The sequence below is a fragment of the Rhinatrema bivittatum genome, chromosome 4 (genome assembly GCF_901001135.1).
Source record: "Rhinatrema bivittatum chromosome 4, aRhiBiv1.1, whole genome shotgun sequence".
Classification (NCBI taxonomy): Eukaryota; Metazoa; Chordata; class Amphibia; order Gymnophiona; family Rhinatrematidae; genus Rhinatrema; species Rhinatrema bivittatum.
In genome coordinates, this window is record NC_042618.1 from 140,190,171 (window position 1) to 140,213,695 (window position 23,525).

The 23,525-nt window shown below is 43.8% G+C and overlaps 1 protein-coding gene across 1 annotated transcript in view; it reads right to left on the minus strand.

The window, feature by feature from the left end:
* Positions 1–23,525, minus strand: part of TTC6 (tetratricopeptide repeat domain 6) — an 832,741-nt gene that overhangs the window by 65,086 nt on the left and 744,130 nt on the right. Inside the window, exon 30 of the mRNA XM_029598902.1 lies at positions 11,741–11,911. Coding sequence (XP_029454762.1) covers positions 11,741–11,911 — 171 coding nt within the window. The remainder of the gene's footprint in view (positions 1–11,740; positions 11,912–23,525) is intronic.

The window sequence follows — 23,525 nt, forward strand, 5'->3', positions numbered from 1 at the left end:
TGCAGGAGAAGAGTGTGGAAGCCAGGAGAATAAATGTAAGACCAGCCCTGAAGAGGCGCAACCCCAAGGCAAGGAGGTACAAACAATCCAACCTTGGCTGGTTCAGTAAGAACCAGCTCAAGATTTGGAACAGACACTGGACTTCCCTTACCCCATTAACCAGATTAGTTCTGGTACCCAGGAAAAAGAACTGCTTCAGTGTGAAGTTAAAACAGAAGCAGAAACACTAGTGAAGGCAGAGAGGCCTCATGGGAGCACTGCACAGAGGCCTGACAGAGGAGCTGCCAAAAGGCCTAATAAAGACTGCACAAAGAGGTTTGAAGAGGAGATGATAAAGACTGAGAAACAGGTGGAGAAAATTGTTGGTAATGAAGCAAAAAGATAAGAGAAAAATTCTTGTGACAGTGTAAAACCAAGGCCTGCTAAGCAGTAAAAGTAACCTAAAGAATACCAGGGAGTCCTGGCAGAAGGGGTTCCAGAAAGAATGTGCTTTGAGGAAGAGAACTGGAACTCAGCGCTTCTTATGGACTCATGTAAAATAGTATTAGTTAGATGGGCTATTAAGTTTAAATAACAGAAACAAAGTAGGATGTTTAAGTGACTGTTGTAAGTTTAATTATGTGGGAATATTGAAAAAAGGGCATAGTGGATAGTTTTGGCCATAAGGGCATGCTTAACGTGAATCTAGTGAAAATAGGAAATGGTGACCCTGGAGCCCTTACCCTGAGTTTATTTGGCAAAAATGGCGTAGGAATTGTATAGAAAATGTGTAAAATTGAAAGGGCCTTTAGAGTCGGGGGGGGGGGGGGGGGGGGGGAGGGTCAGCACAAATTCGGGCCAGAGTGGCATAATAAGGAAAGAAGTCATGTCCCTGGAAGCAGGACGTATGTGGCTAAATAGAGGCAGCTGAATATGCTCGTACATTCTGCGGCTGCCGGTTAGCCATACAAGTACCTTATATGGCTAAAATAAATTGGGCGTGCATTGAGCGGTTCGGTGGCAGAGTGAGTTAGACGTATAACTTATACACCTAACTACTGATATTTGGAGTTAGACATATAAGGGTACACCCCATACAGCAGGTCTAAGCTTAGCTGGGAAGATTTATCTGGCAAAGTGCACACATACACGCATATATTCAGTGGCTTCACGTGCCGCTGAATATACATCATAACCTAGCCGGATAAATTCTAACTGGCTACGTTACTTTCAAGGCCAGCTTTGAATATTGGGCCCAACATTTCTATACTGCTACTCGATGTACACAATGCTGTATAAATAACATGAGAGATATTCCCTGCTCAATAGAGCATACAATCTAATCAAGACAAACGTGCAGGTCAACAGACAATTGTTACAATTAGCTAATGTGGCTGAAGGTTTAAAAGCAACCTCAAAAAGGTTAGATTTTAGGTGGGATTTAAACAAGGTGAGAGAAAGAGAGATTGATACATCAGCTCAGGAAATCTATTCCAAGAACATGGTGTGGCCAAGGTGAATTTAATAAAAATCAGACACACTGGTGGCAGTCCATGACGGAGCCATCCATAAACCATGGCTTTCATATGACCCAACGTTTTCATGAAATTTTTAGCTGTGACTGTCAATTCGTTGGTCATCTTGTGAACTATATGATTCAAGTTGTTCATTCTCTGCAAAGGAAGAAATGCTTTGCTGGATTGATGTTTAGATATGCTCTTATGAATTCCAATTGAGATGAAGAAAAGAACTTAAGAAGTTGCCATACTGGGTCAGCACCATCAGTGGTGAACCAGGCACCTACAGGCACTGATGATCTGCAAACACCACAAACCGAAAATGTCTGAGGGTTGATGGCATTGATGGAGACCAATGCCCGAAGGCGTTGATAGTCCAGCAGTACCGATGATGTCTGTGGTGCTGGAAGGCAGAGGTCCTGCAGCACCGATGCACCAACGGGTGCCTCACGACACTGACATGTCCAAAGGCCCGATAACAGCTGGTGTCCTTGATGGTTCCCCTCGGCTGAGCTATGCACTCAGGGTGTTGATGCTGCAGGCTTGATGGTATCTATGCCAATGCCTTTGGCTGCCACTAGCCTTGACAGCAATTCCAGCATTTGGCAGCATCAATAGTGTTTGAAGCACTGTGGGGTCTACAATGCCCCATGACCCCAGTGCCCTTGTGGCTATATGGCGGTTCCAAGCACCCGAAAACATCAGTGCCTACGGCAACCAACAGTTTTATATATTCAATGGCACAGCTTGATACCCCTTGGTGTCCCTCCTGAATACCTCAAAGGGGCTCATTGGCACCCCCAATGCTCAAAAGCCTCGAGGACACTCAACCATAGTGCACCCTGGAGGCCTCGGTGCTCCAGGGTGCCTTGGTTTGATGGCAACCTCAGTGATCAATGGGCCGTGACCACCCCAGGCCCAAAGCCCCTGTCGGCCTAAGGCTTTCATGGAGCTTGAGGTCTCTCTCCCTGGAAATCTATGGCCTCAAGGGCAACCAGGTGCTTGATGACCATATTGGTACCCAATGACAGCAATTGTGCTCAAAATCGTTGAGAGCAGCCACAAATGGCATCACTGACAAATATGCCCTATAGCCTCCATGGCACTCAAATGGGCTCGAGGGTGGCTCTGCAGCTTGATGGCATCAAGGGCAGTCATGCATCTCAATTACATCAAGGGTGGTTCAGATTGCATTGAGGGTGACCATGGCGCTCGATGGCAGTCATGGTCCCTAACATGGTCCGGTCCACAATGCTTGAGTTTGGTGCCTCCACTCCACCACATCGAGGCCCAAGGTACTTGATGACACTTGGGTTGATGCCATTCATCTGGTGCATTGAGTGCCCATGGCGCTCGAATAAATACATGGTGCACGATGGTGGCCGCCTGTTATTGTTTGTAAGGTTTTGGGTGGACCCTTGGACACTGTGGCAGATGACCACGCCCATGGGGGGAAGTCCCATGAGGGGCCACAGGTCAGGCTCAGCTTTAGGACACAGAATTATCTTTTATTAAACAGAGTTGAGAAACCACCAGAGGTGGCAGTAGTGAGTAGAGATGAAGCCTGGCTGGGCTTGTAGTCCCTCAGGGCACTGGAACACTGATCCCTCAATAGCTGTGCTGTAGTGGAGAGAAACTGAGATAGTGAGTAGGGATGTGCAGACAAAAAGTTTATGTTCATAAGTCCATAAGTCGAAAGGGGGGGGTCAATTTCGGTCAATATGGACATATGTAGAATTCCATAAGTTGAGTCTATGTCCATACGTGCACCGATTCCCTAAATAAAAATTTAAACCCCTCACCCTCCTTAATCCCCCCCCAAGACTTACCAAAACTCCCTGGTGGTCCAGCGGAGAGTCAGGACGCCATTCCTGTATTCCTTTGCGAGGAGCACGTGACGTCGGCGTCACGTCGGAGTGACGCGGACGTCACGTGATTCACCGCGCGTCCGCTCCGGGACCCTCGTTGGACCCAAACGGAACTTTTGGCCAGCTTGGGGGGGCCTCCTGAAAATGTTGAATAAGTTGGAAATCCGATCGTTTTCGCCTCATCACTTTTTTAAGTTAAAAAAAAATAAGTTGCGTTTTACATATGCGGTCAAAACGAATGCACACCCCTAATAGAGAGTACAGTGGAGCATATTGTGATGTAGCGCAGCCCGGCCGCAGGCAGGAGCTGACAAGCTACCATAAGAGCAACAGGAATACCAGAGCCAGACAGCAGGGAGCGCAGGGGAAGAGGAGAAGTTCTACGAATCCCAGGTTCCCTGAAACACCACCAGATCTGGGAAGAGAGCCTGAAGGCGAACAGGTGGCAGGCATAGAGGTTAATGAGGTAGACACCGATGAGTCCATGGAAGTGGAGGAAGAGGGCGTGCCCCCTTGGTGGAACTGGCCACAAAAGCCCAGCTCTGCGGAGTCAGGGGAAGAAGAGATGGAGGTAGGTTCAAGGGGAGAGGAGTCCTCCAGTTCATATATGGATACTGAGTAATCTACGTGTAGTGCAGTATACTCTTTATCCTAAAGGGGAAGCCCGGGAGGAGGGCTCTAAAGGGGCCTGTTGTGTTGGGTCTTGTAATAGCGCTGAGCAGAGGGGGTAAAATGTTACTCTGTAATAGCACTGCTTGTAAGAGTACCGGAGGGCTGGAGGGGGAGGGGGCAACCCTCATGTAATGTATCCAGTTGTTACTTTATAAACTGCTTGGAAGGAACTAGTAGGGGTGTGCATTCGTTTTGAACGCATATGTAAAACGCAACGTAATTTTTTTTTTTAACTTAAAAAAGTGATGAGGCAAAAACGATCGTATTTCCAACTTATTCAACATAGCTATGTTGAATACGTTGGAAATCGCGATTGTTGATCCTAAATAAAAATTTAAACCCCTCACCCTCCTTAATCCCCCCCCCAAGACTTACCAAAACTCCCTGGTGGTCGAGCGGGGAGTCAGGACGCCATTTCTGTATTCCTTTGTGAGGCGCACGTGACGTTGGCGTCACGTCGGAGTGACGCGGACGTCACATGATTCCCCACGCGTTCGCTCCGGGACCCTCGTTGGACACAACCGGAACTTTTGGCCAGCTTGGGGGGGCCTCCTGACCCCCGAGAACATCAGTGCCTACGGCAACCAACAGTTTTATATATTCAATGGCACAGCTTGATACCCCTTGGTGTCCCTCCTGAATACCACAAAGGGGCTCATTGGCACCCCCAATGCTCAAAAGCCTCGAGGACACTCAACCATAGTGCACCCTGTGCACATCTGTATTCCTTTGCGAGGAGCACGTGACGTCGGCGTCGGCGTCAGGAGGCCCCCCCAAGCTGGCCAAAAGTTCCGGTTGTGTCCAACGAGGGTCCCGGAGCGAACGCGCGGGGAATCACGTGACGTCGGCGTCACTCCGACGTGACGCCAACGTCACGTGCTCCTCGCAAAGGAATACAGAAATGGCGTCCTGACTCCCCACTCGACCACCAGGGAGTTTTGGTAAGTCTTGGGGGGGGATTAAGGAGGGTGAGGGGTTTACATTTTTATTTAGGGAATCGGTGCACGTATGGACATAGACTCAACTTATAGAATTCTACATATGTCCATATTGACCGAAATTGACCCCCCCTTTCGACTTATGGACTTATGAACATAAACTTTTTGTCTGCACATCCCTAGGAACTATCTCTCTCCCTGTGTTGTCTTTGGGGATTAGGGGGGCTGCTTACCCCCAACCCTGCTCTAAGGGAACTTAGGAGCCCAGCAAAACCAGGGCCAGCGAAGGCACGGACCCAGGGAGTTAAGTGAGCCTGTCGAACTCCAGGGACCTTGGCAGCTGGTGGCAGCTCAGAACTGAAGACAGAAGAGCGGCACCCGAGGCCTCACGGACAATATACAGGGTTCTGATATAGAGCCTTGTTGGTTGATTACTCACACAGCGGTCTCTCCCAGAAGGTAACATAGAATCTGGAATAGAGGCAGGCCCTCGAGGAGCGACTACCTGGTTCCAGGGAACAGCTCTGAGAGAATATAGATGGTAACTCACTGATGGTGTAGGCAGCAGAAGTGAAGCTCAGGCAGTGAGTCCGGGAACATGGGCCCTTGAGGAGCGAGTACTGGTTCCAGAGGGCGACCTGAAAGACAAGAGAGAGGCCCCCGAGGAGCGGGTTCCCCGATAGAGTAAGTCCAATTAAGGAGAGGCAGAGTAGCTAGGTAAAGAGCGAATCCCATCCGTAAGGAGTCCCTTGCTAACTCGAATAGCTAGCAAACAGAGTAGGCTTTTGTATCCGGGATGTGTGACGTTATCACAGGGGGACGCCCCTGAGGTTCGCGCCAAAGAAGGAATAAGAAGCAGGGCCACGCAGCACGCGCGCCCTATGGTAGCTGAACAACATGACGGGATGCAGCACCCAAGCCGGACCGGGGACGCTGGAGAGGACGGCAGGCAGACGCCGCGGCAGCCAGACGTCCATTAACCGCGGGAGGTGTCGCCAAAGAGGTAAGGAGGGCGGAGTGGAGACGTCGGGCAGCGACAGTCATAACACCGCCGATGCCTATGGCATGGAAAGGCTCCCAGCCCCATCCAGGGCAATCGTCAACATGCATGGCATTTGTTGGCACCCACAGTCAATGGCCCTTATGGTGTTGAGAGCAGCCATACACCTTGATGGCATTGAGGGTGCCCTGGAACTTCGAAGATGTCAAAGATGAGCAAGACGCTTAATGGTAGTCCTGATATCAACATGTCAAACCACTGGTGCACTGGCACAGGTATACATTGGCAACTGTTAAGGGGCATGGCACCAAAGGTGCAGCAGCAACGCTGCTTCCCCAGGCCTCTTTCACCCTCTCTCACAAGGAGACTGCACTGCCATCACTGGCAAGCAGGAGGGAAGGCTACACATCAAAGATGTCTCCTGTATTGACTAGTTACTTAGAATGTGGGGAGGATGAGCTTACCCCAAACAGGAAAGGTCCGGTCCTCGGTCCCTTCACTGTACAAGCCTCCATTGATGCTGATTGATTGGTGAAACAACATGGAAATCTTGCCCGGGTAGAACTCAGGCAAGTCCAAGGCTCAGCAGCCTACACTGATCACAAATAGTCTGCATTCTGTCAGTCCTGTCAGCACCAGACAAAGGCACAAAAACTGACAGAGCAAAGAGAGAGCACAGAAACTAAATGGCAGTATTTATGTATTAATAAATAAAATTAAACTCTTCCAGATAGCACATGACTAAGGCCCACCATGCAACTGGCAGAAAGTTAAAAATAAAATAAAAAACTAAAAATATAAACTACCATAAGGAAAAGAAAAAGAAAAACATTTGCAGCTGCAGAAAAAATCACAACTAAAATTGTGAGGAGATAAGGAAGCTCCTCCCCCATCTTTTCTTTCCTTTCTGTTTTTCTTCCCCTCATACCAGTGGCTAAAATCTTCAATAAAGATTTGAACTAAAAAAAAACAAAACTGTGAGGATACAGCAAAGCTGAATACCATGACCACATGGCTCCTGTGACCACACGGTTCCATGGACAAAAAGAGACTGAGGGACTCTGTCTAGGGGGCAGGTTGATAACTATAACTGCACATTCTCAGTAGGGCATGTTTAAAAACTCTGGAATATTTGACATCAAAGTTCCAGGCTGGGCTCCATTTGATGATGTCACCCATGTGTGAGGAGTGCCATTCTGCTTGTCTTAGGAGAAACAACCAATTCAATTTTACCCATTCAAGTCCTTTCATGATTTTATAGATTTCTATCATATCTCTCCTCAGCTGTCTCTTCTCCAAACTGAAAAGCCCTAATCTCTTTAGCCTTTCCTTATAGGGGAGCCGTTCCTACCCCTCTATCATTTTGGTCCCCATTCTTTGTACCTTCTCCAAAATTTCACACATTATTCAAGGTGTGGTCTCACCATGGAGCGATTCAGCATTCTCTTCCTAATAATTTCTAACATTCTGTTTGCTTTTTGACTTCCATGGCACACTGAGTCGACAATTTCAATGACACCTAGATCTTTTTCCTGGATGGCAACATCTAATATGGAACCTATCATCGTGCAGCTACAGCATGGGTTATTTTTATCTATATGCATCACCTTGCACTTGTCCACATTAAATTGCATCTGCCATTTGGATGCTCAATCTTCCAGTCTCACAATGTCATCCTGCAATTTATCGCCATCTGCTTGTGATTTAACTACTCTGAATAATTTTGTGTCATCTGCAGTTTTGATCCTTACTCATCGTACTCCTTTCCAGATCATTTATAAATATATTAAAAAGCATTGGTTCAAATACAGATAGATCCCTGCGGCACTCCATTGTTTACCTTTTTCCACTGAGAAATCTGACCATTTAATCCTACTCTCTGTTTCCTGCCTTTTAACCAGCTTGCCTCCTATCCCATGACTTTTTAGTTTTCTTAGAAGCCTCTCATGAGGGAGTTCTAAAAATCCAAATATACTACATATACTGGTTCAGCTTTATCCACATGTTTATTAACCCCTTCAAAAAAATGTAGCAGATTTGTGAGAGAAGACTTCCTTTGAGTAAGCCTATGCTGGATGTGTTCCATTGAACCATGACTATCTATATGTTCTGTGATTTTGTTCTTTAGAATAGTTTCAAGACTTTTCTCCACACTGATGTCAGACCTAACCGGTGTATAGATTCCTGGATCATAGTTGGAGCTCTTTTTAAATATCAGGGTTACATTGGCCATGCTCCAGTTTTCAGGTACAATGGACAATTTTAATAATAGGTTACACATTTTTACTAATAGATCTGAAATTTCATTTTTGAGTTCTTTTAGAACCCTGGGGTTTATGCCATCTGGTCCAGGTGATTTGCTAGTTTGTCAATCTGACATACTACATTTTCCAGGTTCATCGTGATTTAATTCAGTTCATCCGAATCATCACCCATGAAATCCATCTCCAGAACCAGTATTTCCCCAACATTCTCATTAGTAAACATAGAAGTAAAGAATTCATTTAGTCTTTCTGCGATGGCCTTATCTTCCTTAAGAGTCCTCAATTATCTAATGGTTCAACTGACTCCCTCGCAGGTTTCCCGCTTCAAATATATTTTAAAAAGATTTTATTATGCGTTTTTGCCTCTATGGCCAACTTAATTTCAAATTCTCTCTTATCCTTTCTTATCAATGTTTTATCCTATTTTCTTCAGATAGATCCTTCTTCCAATTTTTAAAGGAAGTTCTTTTAGCTAACTAAGGGGGTCATTTATCAAAAAATGATAAGGCGTTAAGCCCCATATCGTAAGGTTTCATCACCATTTGCGATGTCTCCCATACATCCTATTTCAGCTGAATTGATGGCCCATAGGTAGGTATTTGTATCCCTATGGTAGACCCACCTAGTAACTCGAGGTGGGGTTTAGGTAAGAGTGTAGGGGGTTAGGGGCCGCCATGAAACAAACCCAAGGTAATGATTTAACTACACCCCTTCTTCCTCCTTTTCAAATACCTCTCCACCAATCAAAATGAACGCACTAATTTATATCTACGCCCCTTTCTACCACCCGCGAAAATTTAAAGAATCTATTGCCTTCATTCACCCTGCTCTAGACCGATCTTATTTTTAAAGGGGCAATCTCCAACAGCCATCCATGTACTGATTTATTAGAACCAAGCACACAAATCTAATAAATCAAAGGCACGCTACCAAATCAATTCTATCATTCAATCCATTTGGCCACAAAGTTCCCAAGGAAAAAATCCATCTTTGCTCCGACCATAACAATATCTTATTTAAATTGCCTCCTTGCCTACTCTTTACTTCCTGAATTACAAAAAACCGAAGATCCTCCACTGTATGATTGTATTCATGCCAATGTTTCACCAATGGGGCAGTATCTACCTCATTTCGGCAATAGATGGCTGTTGGATATTGCCCCTTTAAAAATAAGATTGGTCTAGAGCCGGGTGAATGAAGGCAATAGATTCTTTAAATTTTGGCGGGTGGTAGAAAGGGGCGTAGATATAAATTAGTGCATTCATTTTGATTGGTGGAGAGGTATTTGAAAAGGAGGAAGAAGGGGTGTAGTTAAATCATTACCTTGGGTTTGTTTCATGGCAGCGTTTGGACACCATGGAGGTGGCGGTGTTTTGGAGTATCGGTTAGGTGAGTTTCCTTCAATTTTTAGCATATTAATTTCACTTTTGGGGGGAGAATTATGGGATGTAATTTTCTAAATTTAAATGAAATTATTTTCTGTCTTGATCTGATTCGCTATAGGTAATATGTAAAGAAACGGTACGTTGTACTGAGAGAGTGGTGATTCATCTAAAAAGTGTTGGAGAGCAAGAGTTGAGACATATATCTGTGTATGCCAGTTTTCTGGATGCATAGGTAAAAAAAGATAATGTGGTTTAAAAGAGAAATTGTTATCTTGAAAGATTTGAAGTACTGTTTTAATTGAAACCAATTTGAATTTTTGTAGAGGAAACCTGTATGGGAATATGTTGGAAATGCCTAAGCAGTAGGATATTTTTTGAAATTCTCCTGAAGAAGCCTATGACAAGGCGAAACATGTTGAGAGGATGAAGAGGCAATAAAGAATTTCATTCTGGGAACGAGAAAAAATTGTGGAACAGTATTCTTTCTGCTTATGAATAAATTGATTCTGAAAAGATTAGTACAATATTGTAATGTAATGAGGATTTTCATCTGTATGTAAACAGTGTTTTGAATGTAGAGGACATTTTTTAAGGTTGGGGGATAATAGATAAAAATGAGTGTGAGTGTGTGGTATGAATGTGTGTGAGTAAATATGGGATTTTTAGATAAATATTCCTTGGGGTGATGTTGTGAATATTTAAGTTTTGAGTCATTGGGGATTTTGTGTTTGAAATAAATAAAGATTGTAATTTTACATATGTCACTATTTGTGATTTGATATTAATAATTTTGTGATATATATTTGAGTAGCCAAAACAGTTGTATCCCATCAAGAATGGAGCAGTCATCAATCTCTTCACTGTCCAATACTCCATTGATGCTCATCGATCAGTGAAATAACATGGAACTCTTACCTGGGCAGAACTCAGGTGAGTTCCCCAGCTCAGTGGCCCACACAAATCCTACACCTGGACTGTATTTTGTCAGTCCTGCCAGCACAAAGTCACAAAAAGAGACAGAGCATGGAGAGGACACAGAAACTAAACTGCAGGTGCAGTATCTATTTATTAAGGAATAGAATTAGACTGTTCCAGGCTGCACAGCAACTAGGGCCCACCATGCAGCTGGCAGAGAGTTGATAGGAAGAGAAAAATAAAAATAACTTAAGATAAAAGAATTAAAAAGAAAAGAGCTGCAGTTCCAGAAAAAATCACAACAAAAACTGTGAAGACAGAGCATTGCTGAATTCTGTGACCACATGGCTTCCGCAACCACATGCATCCATGTAAAAAAAAGAAACTGAGGGACTCTGCCTAGGGGTCAGGGTGATAACTATAACTGCACATGCTCAGTAGAGCATATTTGAAAACTCTAGAATCTTTGATATCAAAGTTCCGAATCGGGCTCCATCAGAGAATGTCATCTATGTGTGAGGACTTCCATCCTGTTTCTCCTCGGAGAAATATGATTTTTTTTTAAATTCCCAAAAATATTGCTTGTACATAAGATTTTCAGCCAACATAGCTCATATTTAACAAGGGATTTATTTAATATCAAAAGCTCCTGTATATAATCATCTTTTGAAAATTCTTACAATGGTCTACCAAAAAAAAATAAAACCTGCAAAAAAATCAGGAAGTTTTTTATTTTATTTATTTAAAGATTTTTATATACCATCATTCGGAAATGTCAAAATAACACCATCATAACGGTTTACAAAATAAGGTTACAGGGATAAGGGGAGTTAAACAAGGGATGCAAAGTACAAACTGTTATTAAGCATAGGGGATAACATGTAAGGATGTAATTCATTTTTTTGTTTCATTTCTTATTTATGAAAACCTAGATGTGATGAATTTCATTTATTTATTCATGAGGTTCGATTGGAGGGCGATGATGTTGTATTGTTCATTGGGTGAGTTGGTATGCTTTGTTGAATAACCATGTTAAGTTTAAGTTAAGTTGTACTTAAACTCATTATAGTTTATGATATCTGTTTTTAATTTACTACTGTGTGCATCCTATAGCAAAGAGCTCAGAAATAAATCCATTGAGAGGAATCAACAAAAAGTTGTACTTATCTCCCTATCATGAGATAACAGATATTTATGCATACCTGTGTGAACTGTCTGTTATGGAAGTACATATTTGCTGCATTGAAATAAGCCAAAGGGTAGCAAGGGTTAACCTTAATGGCTGCTTGATAGTCTTTCATAGCATTAGGTAAGTGTCCCATGAACTGGTTTATGATGCCACGATTTGTGAGCAGCTCTGCTGTGGTTATAATCTGAAAAGAAAAATAACAAATGCACAAATGATCAGGGAAAAAAATGCATATGTAAACAGGGAAGATAATTTACATAAGATCTTCTATTCTGTTAATTCTCCCTGCAGAGCTCTCTTCATATTGCCTTCTTTATCCCTCATTCCAATCCTTTCAATACATAGTCCCTATTCATCAGTGATCTCATATGGCTGACAGAACAGGACAAAACCACTTTAAAAGCTGCTTCCCTTATAACTCTGGTCTATCACGAGGTATCACCCCAATCGCCTCATTCAATAACAATCTATTCCATAGACAGAGAATAGAAAGTTTCCTTTTCAAATAATGCCCTTAGAGTAGTAATTGGATCTTTCTGACATCCAAACTGCTCTGGGAGCTTTTTCCCCATTCCAGTTTATCTATTTACTCAGATGCATCCTCCCCAAAGATCTTTCCTACTATAAATCTACTCTGCCCTGACTTATTTCTCCTGTCACATAAAATATATAAATATAATATTTTCTAATATGGTTCACTAACATTTTCGCTTATATCATATATAACATAACAGAGCCATAGTCCAATTGTAATTAAAACCCTATTTCGCCAATAGCAGCACATTCAATAATTTCAAAATTTATAACAATCTAAAGTAGTCATAAAAAAAACCCTTTCAATCCAACTAGCCAGATACCATGCTACTTAACTGGATATCTTTAAAAGATATCCAGCTAAGGGAGATCACTTGATGTGGTGAGCGAGGAAGGAGGTAGTCTAACCTTGCTCCGGGTCCTGCGCTCCCCAAAACCTAACTTTTGAGCTGAAAAAATACCGATCTTTGGATCACCTACCCTGGGGGAATATCGTACAAGCAGGCAGTAACCGCGGAGTCAACAGAAAGCAGATATGAGCGCCAAGCCGGTGCGGAAAGAAAAATTAAAAGCAGCCGAGCCGGAGCCTAAAATGGCGGACGCTACTGCTGGTCGGGACCCGTTAGCAGGAGACGAACAGACTGTAACAAAGATCACGGAAGCAGTCATATTGGGCTTAACGCCGAAATTTGAAGACCTTTCCGAGAGATTTGGGGCTCTAAGAGAGGCGCTGAGCGATGTGGGTCGGCGGATAGATATTGCAGAAGGCAGGGTGTCCGCGGCTGAGGAAGACATCATGGCGGCGACCACGAGGCTCACAGCGTTGGAGAGGAGTGCAAAATCTGCAGAACAAAAGCTTGAAGATCTGGAGAATAGGGCCAGAAGAAACAACCTAAAATTCATGGGATTCCCGGAAACAATCACGGAGATGGAACTAAAGAAAATACTAGAAGATTGGCTACCCAGAGCTCTAAATCTACCAGAGCTAGAGGGAAAGCTGACAATTGAAAGAGCACACCGTTTGGGACCCAGGCGTGACTCAGACAGGCGGCCCCGACTTGTTATAGCCCGGTTTCTTGATTGGGCCCAAAAAACCGCTTTACTAACAGCCTTTAAAAAATCGCGGGAGCTGCGGTATAAAGACGATAAAATTATCGTCTTTCAAGACTTCTCTGCTGCGGTTGCGGCCAAAAGGAAATTATTTTCGCCAACCTGCAGTACACTCTTTAACAAAAATATCCGTTTTGCTCTCCAGTTCCCGGCAGTCTTGAAAATCTGGAGCGAGGGGCAGATTATATCGTTTGACGCTCCTGAGAAAGCAGCGACCTGGCTTACAAATCTGGCGGCAGGTGACTGACATAGAGGGCAGGTTTGGACATTCATTTCTTTCTCTATGCAAGTGCATAGTGGCGAAAAGGAACGCAAGTTTGGAGGTCTTGCCTTGGACAAATCAGTTGGAAGTGATCCCAGTTTTGATACCCTGTTCCATGTTTCTTTATCGTATGTATTATGAACCTTATGGTTGCTGTTTCAGTGGATCTCTCCAGGGAAAGCTAGGGGATGGTTAAATGCTGAACGGGGAGGGCAGGACCTGGTCACATTGAAACGGATCTCAACACCCATAGAGAGTGGGAGGTTAATAAAACGATTGGTGGGGTATGTATTCAAAAGGAGTAATTCGGGAGGGGGTATATAAGGGGAAGGGAGGGAGGATGGGACAGGGAGGGGAAGGGACTGGGGGGTTGCTTATAGCTAGGAAGTGTGGAAGAAGGGTCTTGGAATGTCTAGATCTTGCACTGGAAATTGGAGTGGATACATGGTTATCAATATACATTACTGTATTAGGAGGGTATCCGGGAATGGTAAGCCGGTGGGCTCAGGCTGGGGGGCACACTGGTCTGGTTCAGTTTGATAGTGGGTTAAACAGTCTCCTACGAACTGGGATGCCATGAGTAACTTGAGGATTCACTCGTGGAATGTAGGGGGTCTTGGCTCCCCTGTTAAGCGGCAGAAAATCTTAAGCACACTACAACGCATGAAGGTTGACATAGTGGGGCTTCAAGAGACTCACTTGAAAGAGGCGGAGTGTTTAAAACTGAAAAGGGGATGGATTGGGCATTGCTTTTATAATCCAGCGATTAAAAAAAAAGCGGGTACAGTCATATTAATACACAAGAAGCTGCGGTTTGAATTGATACAGCAGTACACAGACACAGAAGGACGGGTGCAAATTGTTGTAGGAAGGCTGCAGGGCAGAGAAGTAACTATTTGTTCAGTTTATGCACCTAATCAATACTCCCATCCTTTCTTTCAAAGTCTGGTGGGGAAACTGCTACAATTTCAGAGAGGGCAGTTGTTCCTCCTGGGAGATTTCAACTGCGTACACGATGCTGCCTTGGATAGATCACAACCAGGGGCACAAGCAGGCTCCTCAGACAGGAAGGGGATTGCATATCTTTGCAAGGAACTTACACTGATAGACATTTGGAGAACTTTACATCCCTCCGAGAGGGATTATACGCATGTGTCTAGGGCTCACGCGACAATGTCCCGAATAGACTATATTTTGATCTCTGAAGCAATGTTTCCAAGGGTGCAAGAGGCGTCCATAGGAGACGTAGCTATATCGGACCATGCCTTGATCGGGGTGCTGGTGCGTGACGGGGCTGCTGCGGGTTACACTAAATTATGGAGATTCCCGACGCATTTGGCGGATGATTTGAAGTTTGGGCACTTTTTGGTCACTAAATGGAAGGAGTATGCCGCGCATAATGAGGAGCATGTGCAGAATCCAGAGCTATACTGGGAAACCAGCAAGGCGGTCATGCGTGGAGAGATTACGTCATATATGATAGCACAAGCAAAATGTTTGCACAGGAAGATCCTGGATTTGGAGCACAAATTAGCTAAGGCTAAGAAGGTCTTAAGTGGTCGCCGTAACAAAGAGAACCTGGACGCTTATCAAGAATGTCTTAAGACGCTGAATGATGCCTTACACCTTAGAGCGCAAAGAGCCTTACTAGCTGGGAAACATAAACTATTTCAATATGGGAATAAGGCAGGGCGACTATTGGCTAAACTAGTTAAGGTACAGAGGGGGAAAACGTTTATAGACAAACTTAAAGACAAGCGAGGGAAGCCTCTTACGACTGCTGACGGAATTGGTGCTGAATTTCGACGTTTTTATATGGAATTGTACCAAGAAGACAGAATGGGAGGCACTAGGGAAGAAAATCTTTTTTTCCGTGACTTAGTATTACCCCAAGTAACTGAAGAGCATTTGCGGAAACTAAATGAACCTATCACGTTGGAGGAACTACAAGGAGTTATTAGTGCCAGTAAACGGAATAAGGCGCCTGGTCCAGATGGCTTGAGCGCTGAGTATTATAAGCTTCTTAAGGATGTTGCTTCGGAAGCACTGCTGGCCTTCTTTCATGATGCCCAGCTGAAAGGGAGGTTCCCAGATGGCGTGACGAGAGCTTACATAACAGTACTGGAAAAGCCCGGGAAGGATCTGTCGAATCCTGCGGCTTATCGGCCTATTTCCCTGCTCAATTGCGAGGCGAAGCTGTTCGCCAAAATACTAGCAGATAGATTGAGTGTGGTTTTTCCTTATCTGATCATGGAACACCAAGCAGGTTTTGTTAAAGGTCGGGCCATAAGCACTAACATGACCAAACTGCTTGTGGCAATGGCTGAGTGCCAAAATGAGGGAATAGAGGCAATGTTGGTTACATTTGATTCAGAAAAAGCCTTCGACCGTGTGTCGTGGGCCTATCTTTTCTCTGTGTTACAGCGCTATGGCCTCAGAGGGGAAATTCTAAATAGCATATCTATGCTATACCATAATCCCATCTCGGCGATTTTGGCGAACGGTAAGCCCTCTGAAGACTTTAGATTATACCGAGGCACACGCCAGGGGTGCCCTTTGTCCCCCCTATTATATATTTTATCTATTGATCCTTTGCTGCGCAGGATTGCGGGGGACCCACGGGTCAGAGGCTATGGCGTGGGGGCCCAGAACTTTAACATCTCAGCATTCGCGGATGATGTATTGGTCTTCCTTACATCTCCACAACAGGACTTAGCAACCGTATTACAATACCAGACAGAATTTGGGGCCTTTGCAGGCTTGAAAATAAATACAGATAAATCTGAGGCCATGGCGTTGGGGCCTAACTTACGGAGGGAATGGGTTGGTGTATTCCCCTTAAAGTGGGTTGACAAAGATATGAGATACCTTGGGATACGTCTGACACGAGAGGTGCAGCATTTACATAAAGCCAATATTGAGCCCTTGTATAACAATATGGCCAACAAGTTGAGGGGATGGGGGAGCCTGCCGTTATCTCTTACAGGAAAGATTTTCTTGTTGAAAATGATGGAACTACCGAAATGGATATATGTACTCCAACAACTCCCCCTTTGGTTAAAAAAGGCAGAGGTTCTACGAATACATAGGCTAGTGAGGGAATTCTTATGGGGGACGCACAGACCGCGACTACCGTTATCCACCCTGATGCTGTCTAGGATGCAAGGTGGGCTGGCATGCCCGAACTGGAGAGACTATAATCTTGCGTGTATCCTCCGTCATATCTATGACTGGATTAATGGTACCAATATATACTCCCCGACTCGGTTTTTAACCGAGTGGATGGCACCCTATAGGCCTGTGAACCTCTTACAGATCCCGGGGAAGGTGGTCCCAGAAAGGTTAAAACAGACTTTGATTATACAATCCAGCAGAGGAGCCTGGAGATACCTGTGCAGAACAAAGTTGAAAATGAAGGGTATTGTCACTGAATACCTCTCATTTGTTGGAAACCCACAATTCCCTAGTGGGCTAATGTCTCGAGTATTCCAGGTATGGGAGGATAAGGGGCTAGATAATGTATACTGCTGTTTCGACCCTAGAACCCTAATTTTGAAAAGTTTTCAAGAGTTACGGGAGCAGTTTGGTTTAGTTTCACAAGATTTCTTTGCGTACCTGCAGATCCGGCACTATATACTTTCTCTCAAGCAAGTTACGGAGGATTTCAGTAAGAGTCTAGATCTTAGGGCGTACTTTGTAACACTAGGGCGGAAACCAAACTCAAGTGGGACATTTTCTAGACTATTAAAAGGGCGGGAGAATAACACAGCCATAGCGGACATACAAGCTAAATGGGAAAAAAGGGCGAGTATTACACTACATGAGGATGACATAAAAGAATGTATTCAAAATAGCCATACCATGATTGAAAATGTAATTCTACGGGAACTCAGGTATAAAGTGTTGCATTGTATGTACATGTCACGCACTCAGTTGTATGCTGCTAAAGTATGTGATTCTGCCAAGTGTTTAAAATGTGGAACATCTGATGGAACCCTAATTCATATGATATGGGAATGTGTGGGGATAGTACAATTTTGGAATCGGATATTATTGGAGGTGGGAGGGATTGTGGGGCTAGCTATTTCCAGGGACCTTACCTTATGTTTACTCGGATTGACGACTGGTGCTATGGAAGAACTGGATAATGCGAGTTGTTCTTTTGTAAAGAAGGCTGTGTTGATAGGCGTGCAGACCATTATGGCTAATTGGATAGCTGCGGAGGCACCGGACAAACCCCAGTGGCAATCTAGGATGATAAACTTAATGTGTTTTGAATATATGTCGGCGAGGCGATCAACCACAAAGAAGGTGGCCTTTTGGGAGGCGATCTGGCTGAGATACCGGAACAGTCTACCACCAATCCTGCAGGCATCCCTCAAGCTCCAACTGTGCATGGATTACAAGGAATCTACTAGGACATCGAGTGCGACATGATGCATCCCACACACCATTCTAAGATAGACTCTTAGTCTTTTGTGTTCTCTTGTATGGACTTTTAACTCTACACTTTCTAGCTGAGACTCAAAAACCTACAAAACAAAACAAGGTGTGGTGAGGGGGGGGGGAGAGGGGAGGGTGGGTGGGTTAAAGTGTTTTTCTGCAAAGTTCTTTGTGATTGTTCTTTATATGGTTATATTTAAACTGTTAATAAAGAAATTTTTTCAAAAAAAAAAAAAAAGATATCCAGCTAAGTAGGTCTGTCATGACCGTACAAAATAAAAGCAAGATTAGAGGATGTCCAGTCCCACCCTCCCTCCCCCCAAAGTGTAATAATAAAGTCTTTCTAGTCCATAGTCTCCTACCATCATTCCCCCTCTCTCCAAAACTTTTTAAAATTTGAAAGAGTGTACCCTGGTCCCAATTGTTAAACACTCCAGCTGCCTCCCCACCTTCCCCCTCACCCACCCACAATGAATATTCATGGTGCTTGTGCCTTCCTCCCCTCCCCGCCCCATCCCAGCCAATACCTTTTTTATCTGTATCAGGAGTGAGAGATCCTCTGCCCTGCTCCCAGCACTTCCAACTCTGCCATCGCACCAGGGCCTGTCTTTCTCTCCCTATGCTCAAGAGGCCTGCTAATCTTGTAAGGCCAAACAATACACTTGCTTTGTATGTTCTATGGGTTCACTTTAAACATTGGCCTTTTCTAATCCTCCCATTTGGAGCAGTTGAAATCTCACTGGTTATTCCCAACCTTTAAATATCCACACTGCTAGTTAGTAATGGGTCAGCCAGGTTGTCAAGCACAGGTTAACCAGAAGCAGTGGCCTTTGCATTTTTGGGCTGAGCATATTCCCTGTGTCAGGGATGACAAATTTGTATCTTGGAGGACATACTGCAGAGCAGAGCAGTATGTTCTCCAGAAATACAAATTTGTCATCATTCAATCCACAAGATAGAGGTTTTTTCCTGCTAGGGCAGGTATGGTAGCTCTGATGTACTGCTTCAGCGTATGATGACTACTATGAATGAGTATCCTTAACTTGGTTGTGAGGGACTGCCACACATTTGGTGGAATCCCCAGATGCAGTTTCCTAGTCTGGAAGTTCTGACCCAGATTCAGCTAATGCTTTAGTGTTCATAGAGTGTCACAGTAAAAAAGTGGCATGAATTTAGGATAGGAAAATAGGCTTTTAAGGCTCATGTTAAGCTAGAGGTTAGCTTCTATTGTCTTATAGCATGCTGTGGTTTGCCAGCCATATCTAAAAGTGACAGTGGTGTGAATGATGCTCCCAATCTGTCTTTGTCACAGGAGATGCGGGATATGGTTGCAGGACCTGGCTTCTAGGGATGTGAATCGTTTTTCTAATGAATTGGAATATTGTACGATATTTCTAAATTCATTAATATATCGGGTAAAAAAAGAAACGATCACTTTTCCCCCCGAATTTTCGTAAAAATAATTTTTCGGGTTAGTGCGCGCTAATGGGAGTTAGCGCGCGCTAACAAAAAAACATTTATTTTTGTTATTTTTTGTTACTTTTTGCTATTTTTATTAGCGTGCACTAACATGAGTTAGCACGTGCTAACTCCCGTTAGCGCGCACTAACCCAAAAAACGATTTTTCACCAAAAATAAACGGGGATCCATGGGAAAACGAGATTTTCCCACGTCCAGATGAACCCAAAAGTGGGAACGATCGGGCTCCCGATTCACATCCCTACTGGCTTCTCACCCCTGTTGCTATTCCCAATATGCTGACGGAGATAAGGTACAACAAGGCTTTATGTTCTATCCGCTATGTCATAGAACGCATCTTCGGAGTTGTCAAAAGTAGATTTCGCTGTTTGGATAAAATGGGGGGAGCTTTAATGTATGCTCCACCCAGAGTAGCAGATATAGTGCTGCTCTGCTGGATATTCCATAATCTCATTCTATGCCATACGATACCAATGAAGATACTTCCGGATCTACCCCTGGATCCCCCATGTGCACATGCAGAAGCTGAGCACACCATGCTGAGTGGCAGCCAGCTTCGGCAAACCCTCATAGAATGTTACTTTGCCTGTTAGGCTTCAATTATTCCTTCCCCTTCCATGGAAGGGAGGCCAGTAGAGTGCAGCTGCTCTCCTCACTATCATCTTTCTTTGACTCACTGTTCCTCTGTCTGGGTTAGTGTGTAACATAAATCATGTATGCCTAGTTATGTTTCTTTTGACAATGGAGTAGTAGACTGTAGTTTTTGCAATCAAAATAAAGATAACATCAAATACATGTGGCTGGCCTGTTTTCTGAATGCTAGTGAGTCTAAAAGAGGCATGTGTTGCAATAATTTTTGTGTAGGACTGCTAGCCCAGTGTACATAGCTTGGCCTAGCTTGCAGCGTTTTATTTGGTTGATCTGCCCCCTAGGACCCTGTCCTAGTCCTCACATGAGGGTGAGATAGTGCCATAGGTGTGATGGAACTCCAGCTGAACAAGGAGAACAACAGCTCTAGAAATCCTATAAATCGCAAGTAGCTCTGAAGCTGAAAGACACAGCCTAAAGCTACAGGTTGACAGTTTAAAGTATCAATCACAGAGTTGCCATTTTACAGTCTCATCCCATAGCTGACAATTATGTGCATCTGAAGTTATGCACCTATACTTGGGAGGCTTTGTGTCATATGGGCCTGCAAAGACACTGCTGACAGCACTGTCTCAGCTGTTTCAGAGTCAGTGCTCATTTCAGAGTGCTCATCTAGCAGGCCTTCAGTTATAAGCTTTAGTAAAGCACCTATCAAAGATTGTGGCATTCCAACAATGCTCATAGGTTACTGCAAGCTAGCATATCTCTTTGGGGTTGCATATACTCATACACAGATGCACTCTGCTACATCTACCTAGGCAAAATGTCAACTGTCATGTACAGATGGTGAGGCCCTTTGCCATTGGGCTGTCATTTTGGTTATGTTAGCTTTTTGGAGAGGCTAGATAAGGATGCTGGTCAGACTGTGTGAGGGCAGGATTGGGAATCAGATAGTGTCATGCCTTCACTTGTTTTTGAAAGTCAGCTCTGAAATGTCAAGGGTACAGTCTACTTTCTAATGACTCTAATAGCACCCACATGTCTCCTAAGAAAAAGTTCACATCAATGAATCCAACGCAAAGATGTGTTAGGAGCTATTTGCCTTGCCTGACACATCACAGGTAGCCTTTGTCAAATACGGAGATGTCACAGTGCTGCAAGGCCCTTGGCTGGTGCAGCTCAGAGATAATCATGTGGTGCTGTTGTATGTTTGTACCTAGAAAATATGCAGAGCAGTTTGTTTGTTGCAATAGCTAGTATCAGTTACACTCCTTAAACTATCTGTGGCCACCCTTAAAGCACAGGACTTAAAGCACCCTTAAAGCATAGGACTCTTGGGGTGAACAGCTTACAGAATAGTCAGTTTCCAAGGTAACTACCTTTCTGGTGTTTGATAGTTGGAGATCCTTGCTGATTCACATGGCTGCCGTGACTTGTGGCCAAGATGGAAGAGTTGCTGTCCTATAGGCTGTGTCTCATGTATTGTTTGTCAGTTTTACAGTTTGTAGTCAGCAAGGCAGATGTGCTGAGAGACTCTCAATCATCATTTCTATGTATAGCATAAAGGCTACAGAAAAGTTGTCAGCTGATGACTTCAGGAGCGTACATCCTGCCTCATTCTGAAACATGCCACTTTGCTGACAGCTGCTACCAAAGGTCTTGTGTTTGGCATGATGGCTTAGGAAATTTCTGTGTTGCTCTCTTGCAAGATAATCATTTAGTGCCACCAGAGGGCTTGAGGGGCTCATTTCAGTACCTTCGACAAAGTGCTTATCATATATGCTTCTCATAGATGTGTGGCTCAGATGTTGTTATCTTACATTAAATGGAGAATATGGATGACCATCATAAGTGTCTTGTCACTGGCTCATAATTAAAGCCTATAATGACACTAAGACCTGGTGTATATAGTGCAACAGGCTGACAATGTTCAATCAAGCCTTAAAGCACTATACCCTGTTTAATCATTGGTCATTCCTCACCAAACGTTTTTTATAGGCCCAAGGTCGCTTGGCTGTATATAGCATAGGATAGTGCACTAGCCAAAACATAAGGTGCACTTATCTGAGTCCTGAAGTTGATCCTCCAACTCTGCAGGGTTTCGGAGTGTACAGCACTCCTTCTTCAGGGAGCTTCAGGATAGCTTGAGTGGGTAGCTTAAGCTTTCATTAGCCTATATTATATTAGAAAAAAACAGAGCCTGTAAAAGCTTCACAAAGTTAGCGATTGATTTATGGCTAAAGATCAGTGGGACACTCATTGACTCTTGGAGAAACTCATAAGTAGTTATATTAATTGAAAACACCACATCTTAGGGCAGCAGCAGTATGTAAGGTACAGCAAGCTAACAAAAGACTTTTCAAAATGTGCATACGATCATCACTGAAAAGGCAGTACCTGGTTGTTGAAGACTCGCTAAGAGTCTCTTACATGCTTTGGCAGCCTAGATCTTCGCTGTATCTGTCTTTGCCGCTTCAAAGACAGTCCAGCCGCTGCTTCACATTCGGACACCTTACCAGATGCATCTATTGTAAGAAAGAAATCCAGATGGATTCCACCAGGGATAGTAGACAACCAAATCAAAGCATTTCAGACGTTAGTTTTACAGGAACTAACCTCCATAGAGACCACACCTCATCATACATATTTCAATATATCTAAAGCTGAGAATCAAGCATTGACAGCATTAGCAACCAATGAGGAGATTATCATCAAGCCGGCTGATAAAGGTGGGGCTATCGTCATCATGAATCAAAAAGATTACCGCGTAGAGATCCTGCATCAATTAGGCAATCAAGCATATTATCAACAGTTACAGGAAGACCCCACACCAACACTCCTATGCAAAATACAACGATTACTACAATCTGCACAAAAGAAGGATTCATCACAACTAATGAATATAATTATCTACACATAGTAGCTCCCCGCATACCGGTCATCTACGGAGTCCCAAAAATTCACAAAACATTAGAGAAACCCCCTTGCAGACCCATAGTCTCAGCAAATGGATCATTATTTGAACCATTGGCAAAATTCATAGACACTTTTCTACAACCGTACGTTCGTCAGTCTAAGTCCTATGTACAGGACACATCAGATATGCTCAATAAATTGACTGCCTTGACAGACTTACAAGACCAACATTTTTTAGTCAGCTTAGATGTAGAGGCATTGTATACCAACGTCCCCCAATGGGAAGCATTACAATTGGTTCGGGAAATTTTTGAGAATAGAGTGCGACCCCAACGCATTCCGGCAGAATTCCTCACAGACATCATGGAATTGATTTTGTTTCACAATTATTTTGTCTTTGAGCATCAATATTACTTGCAAACACACGGAGTAGCTATGGGGTCCCCCATAGCACCAGATGTCGCAA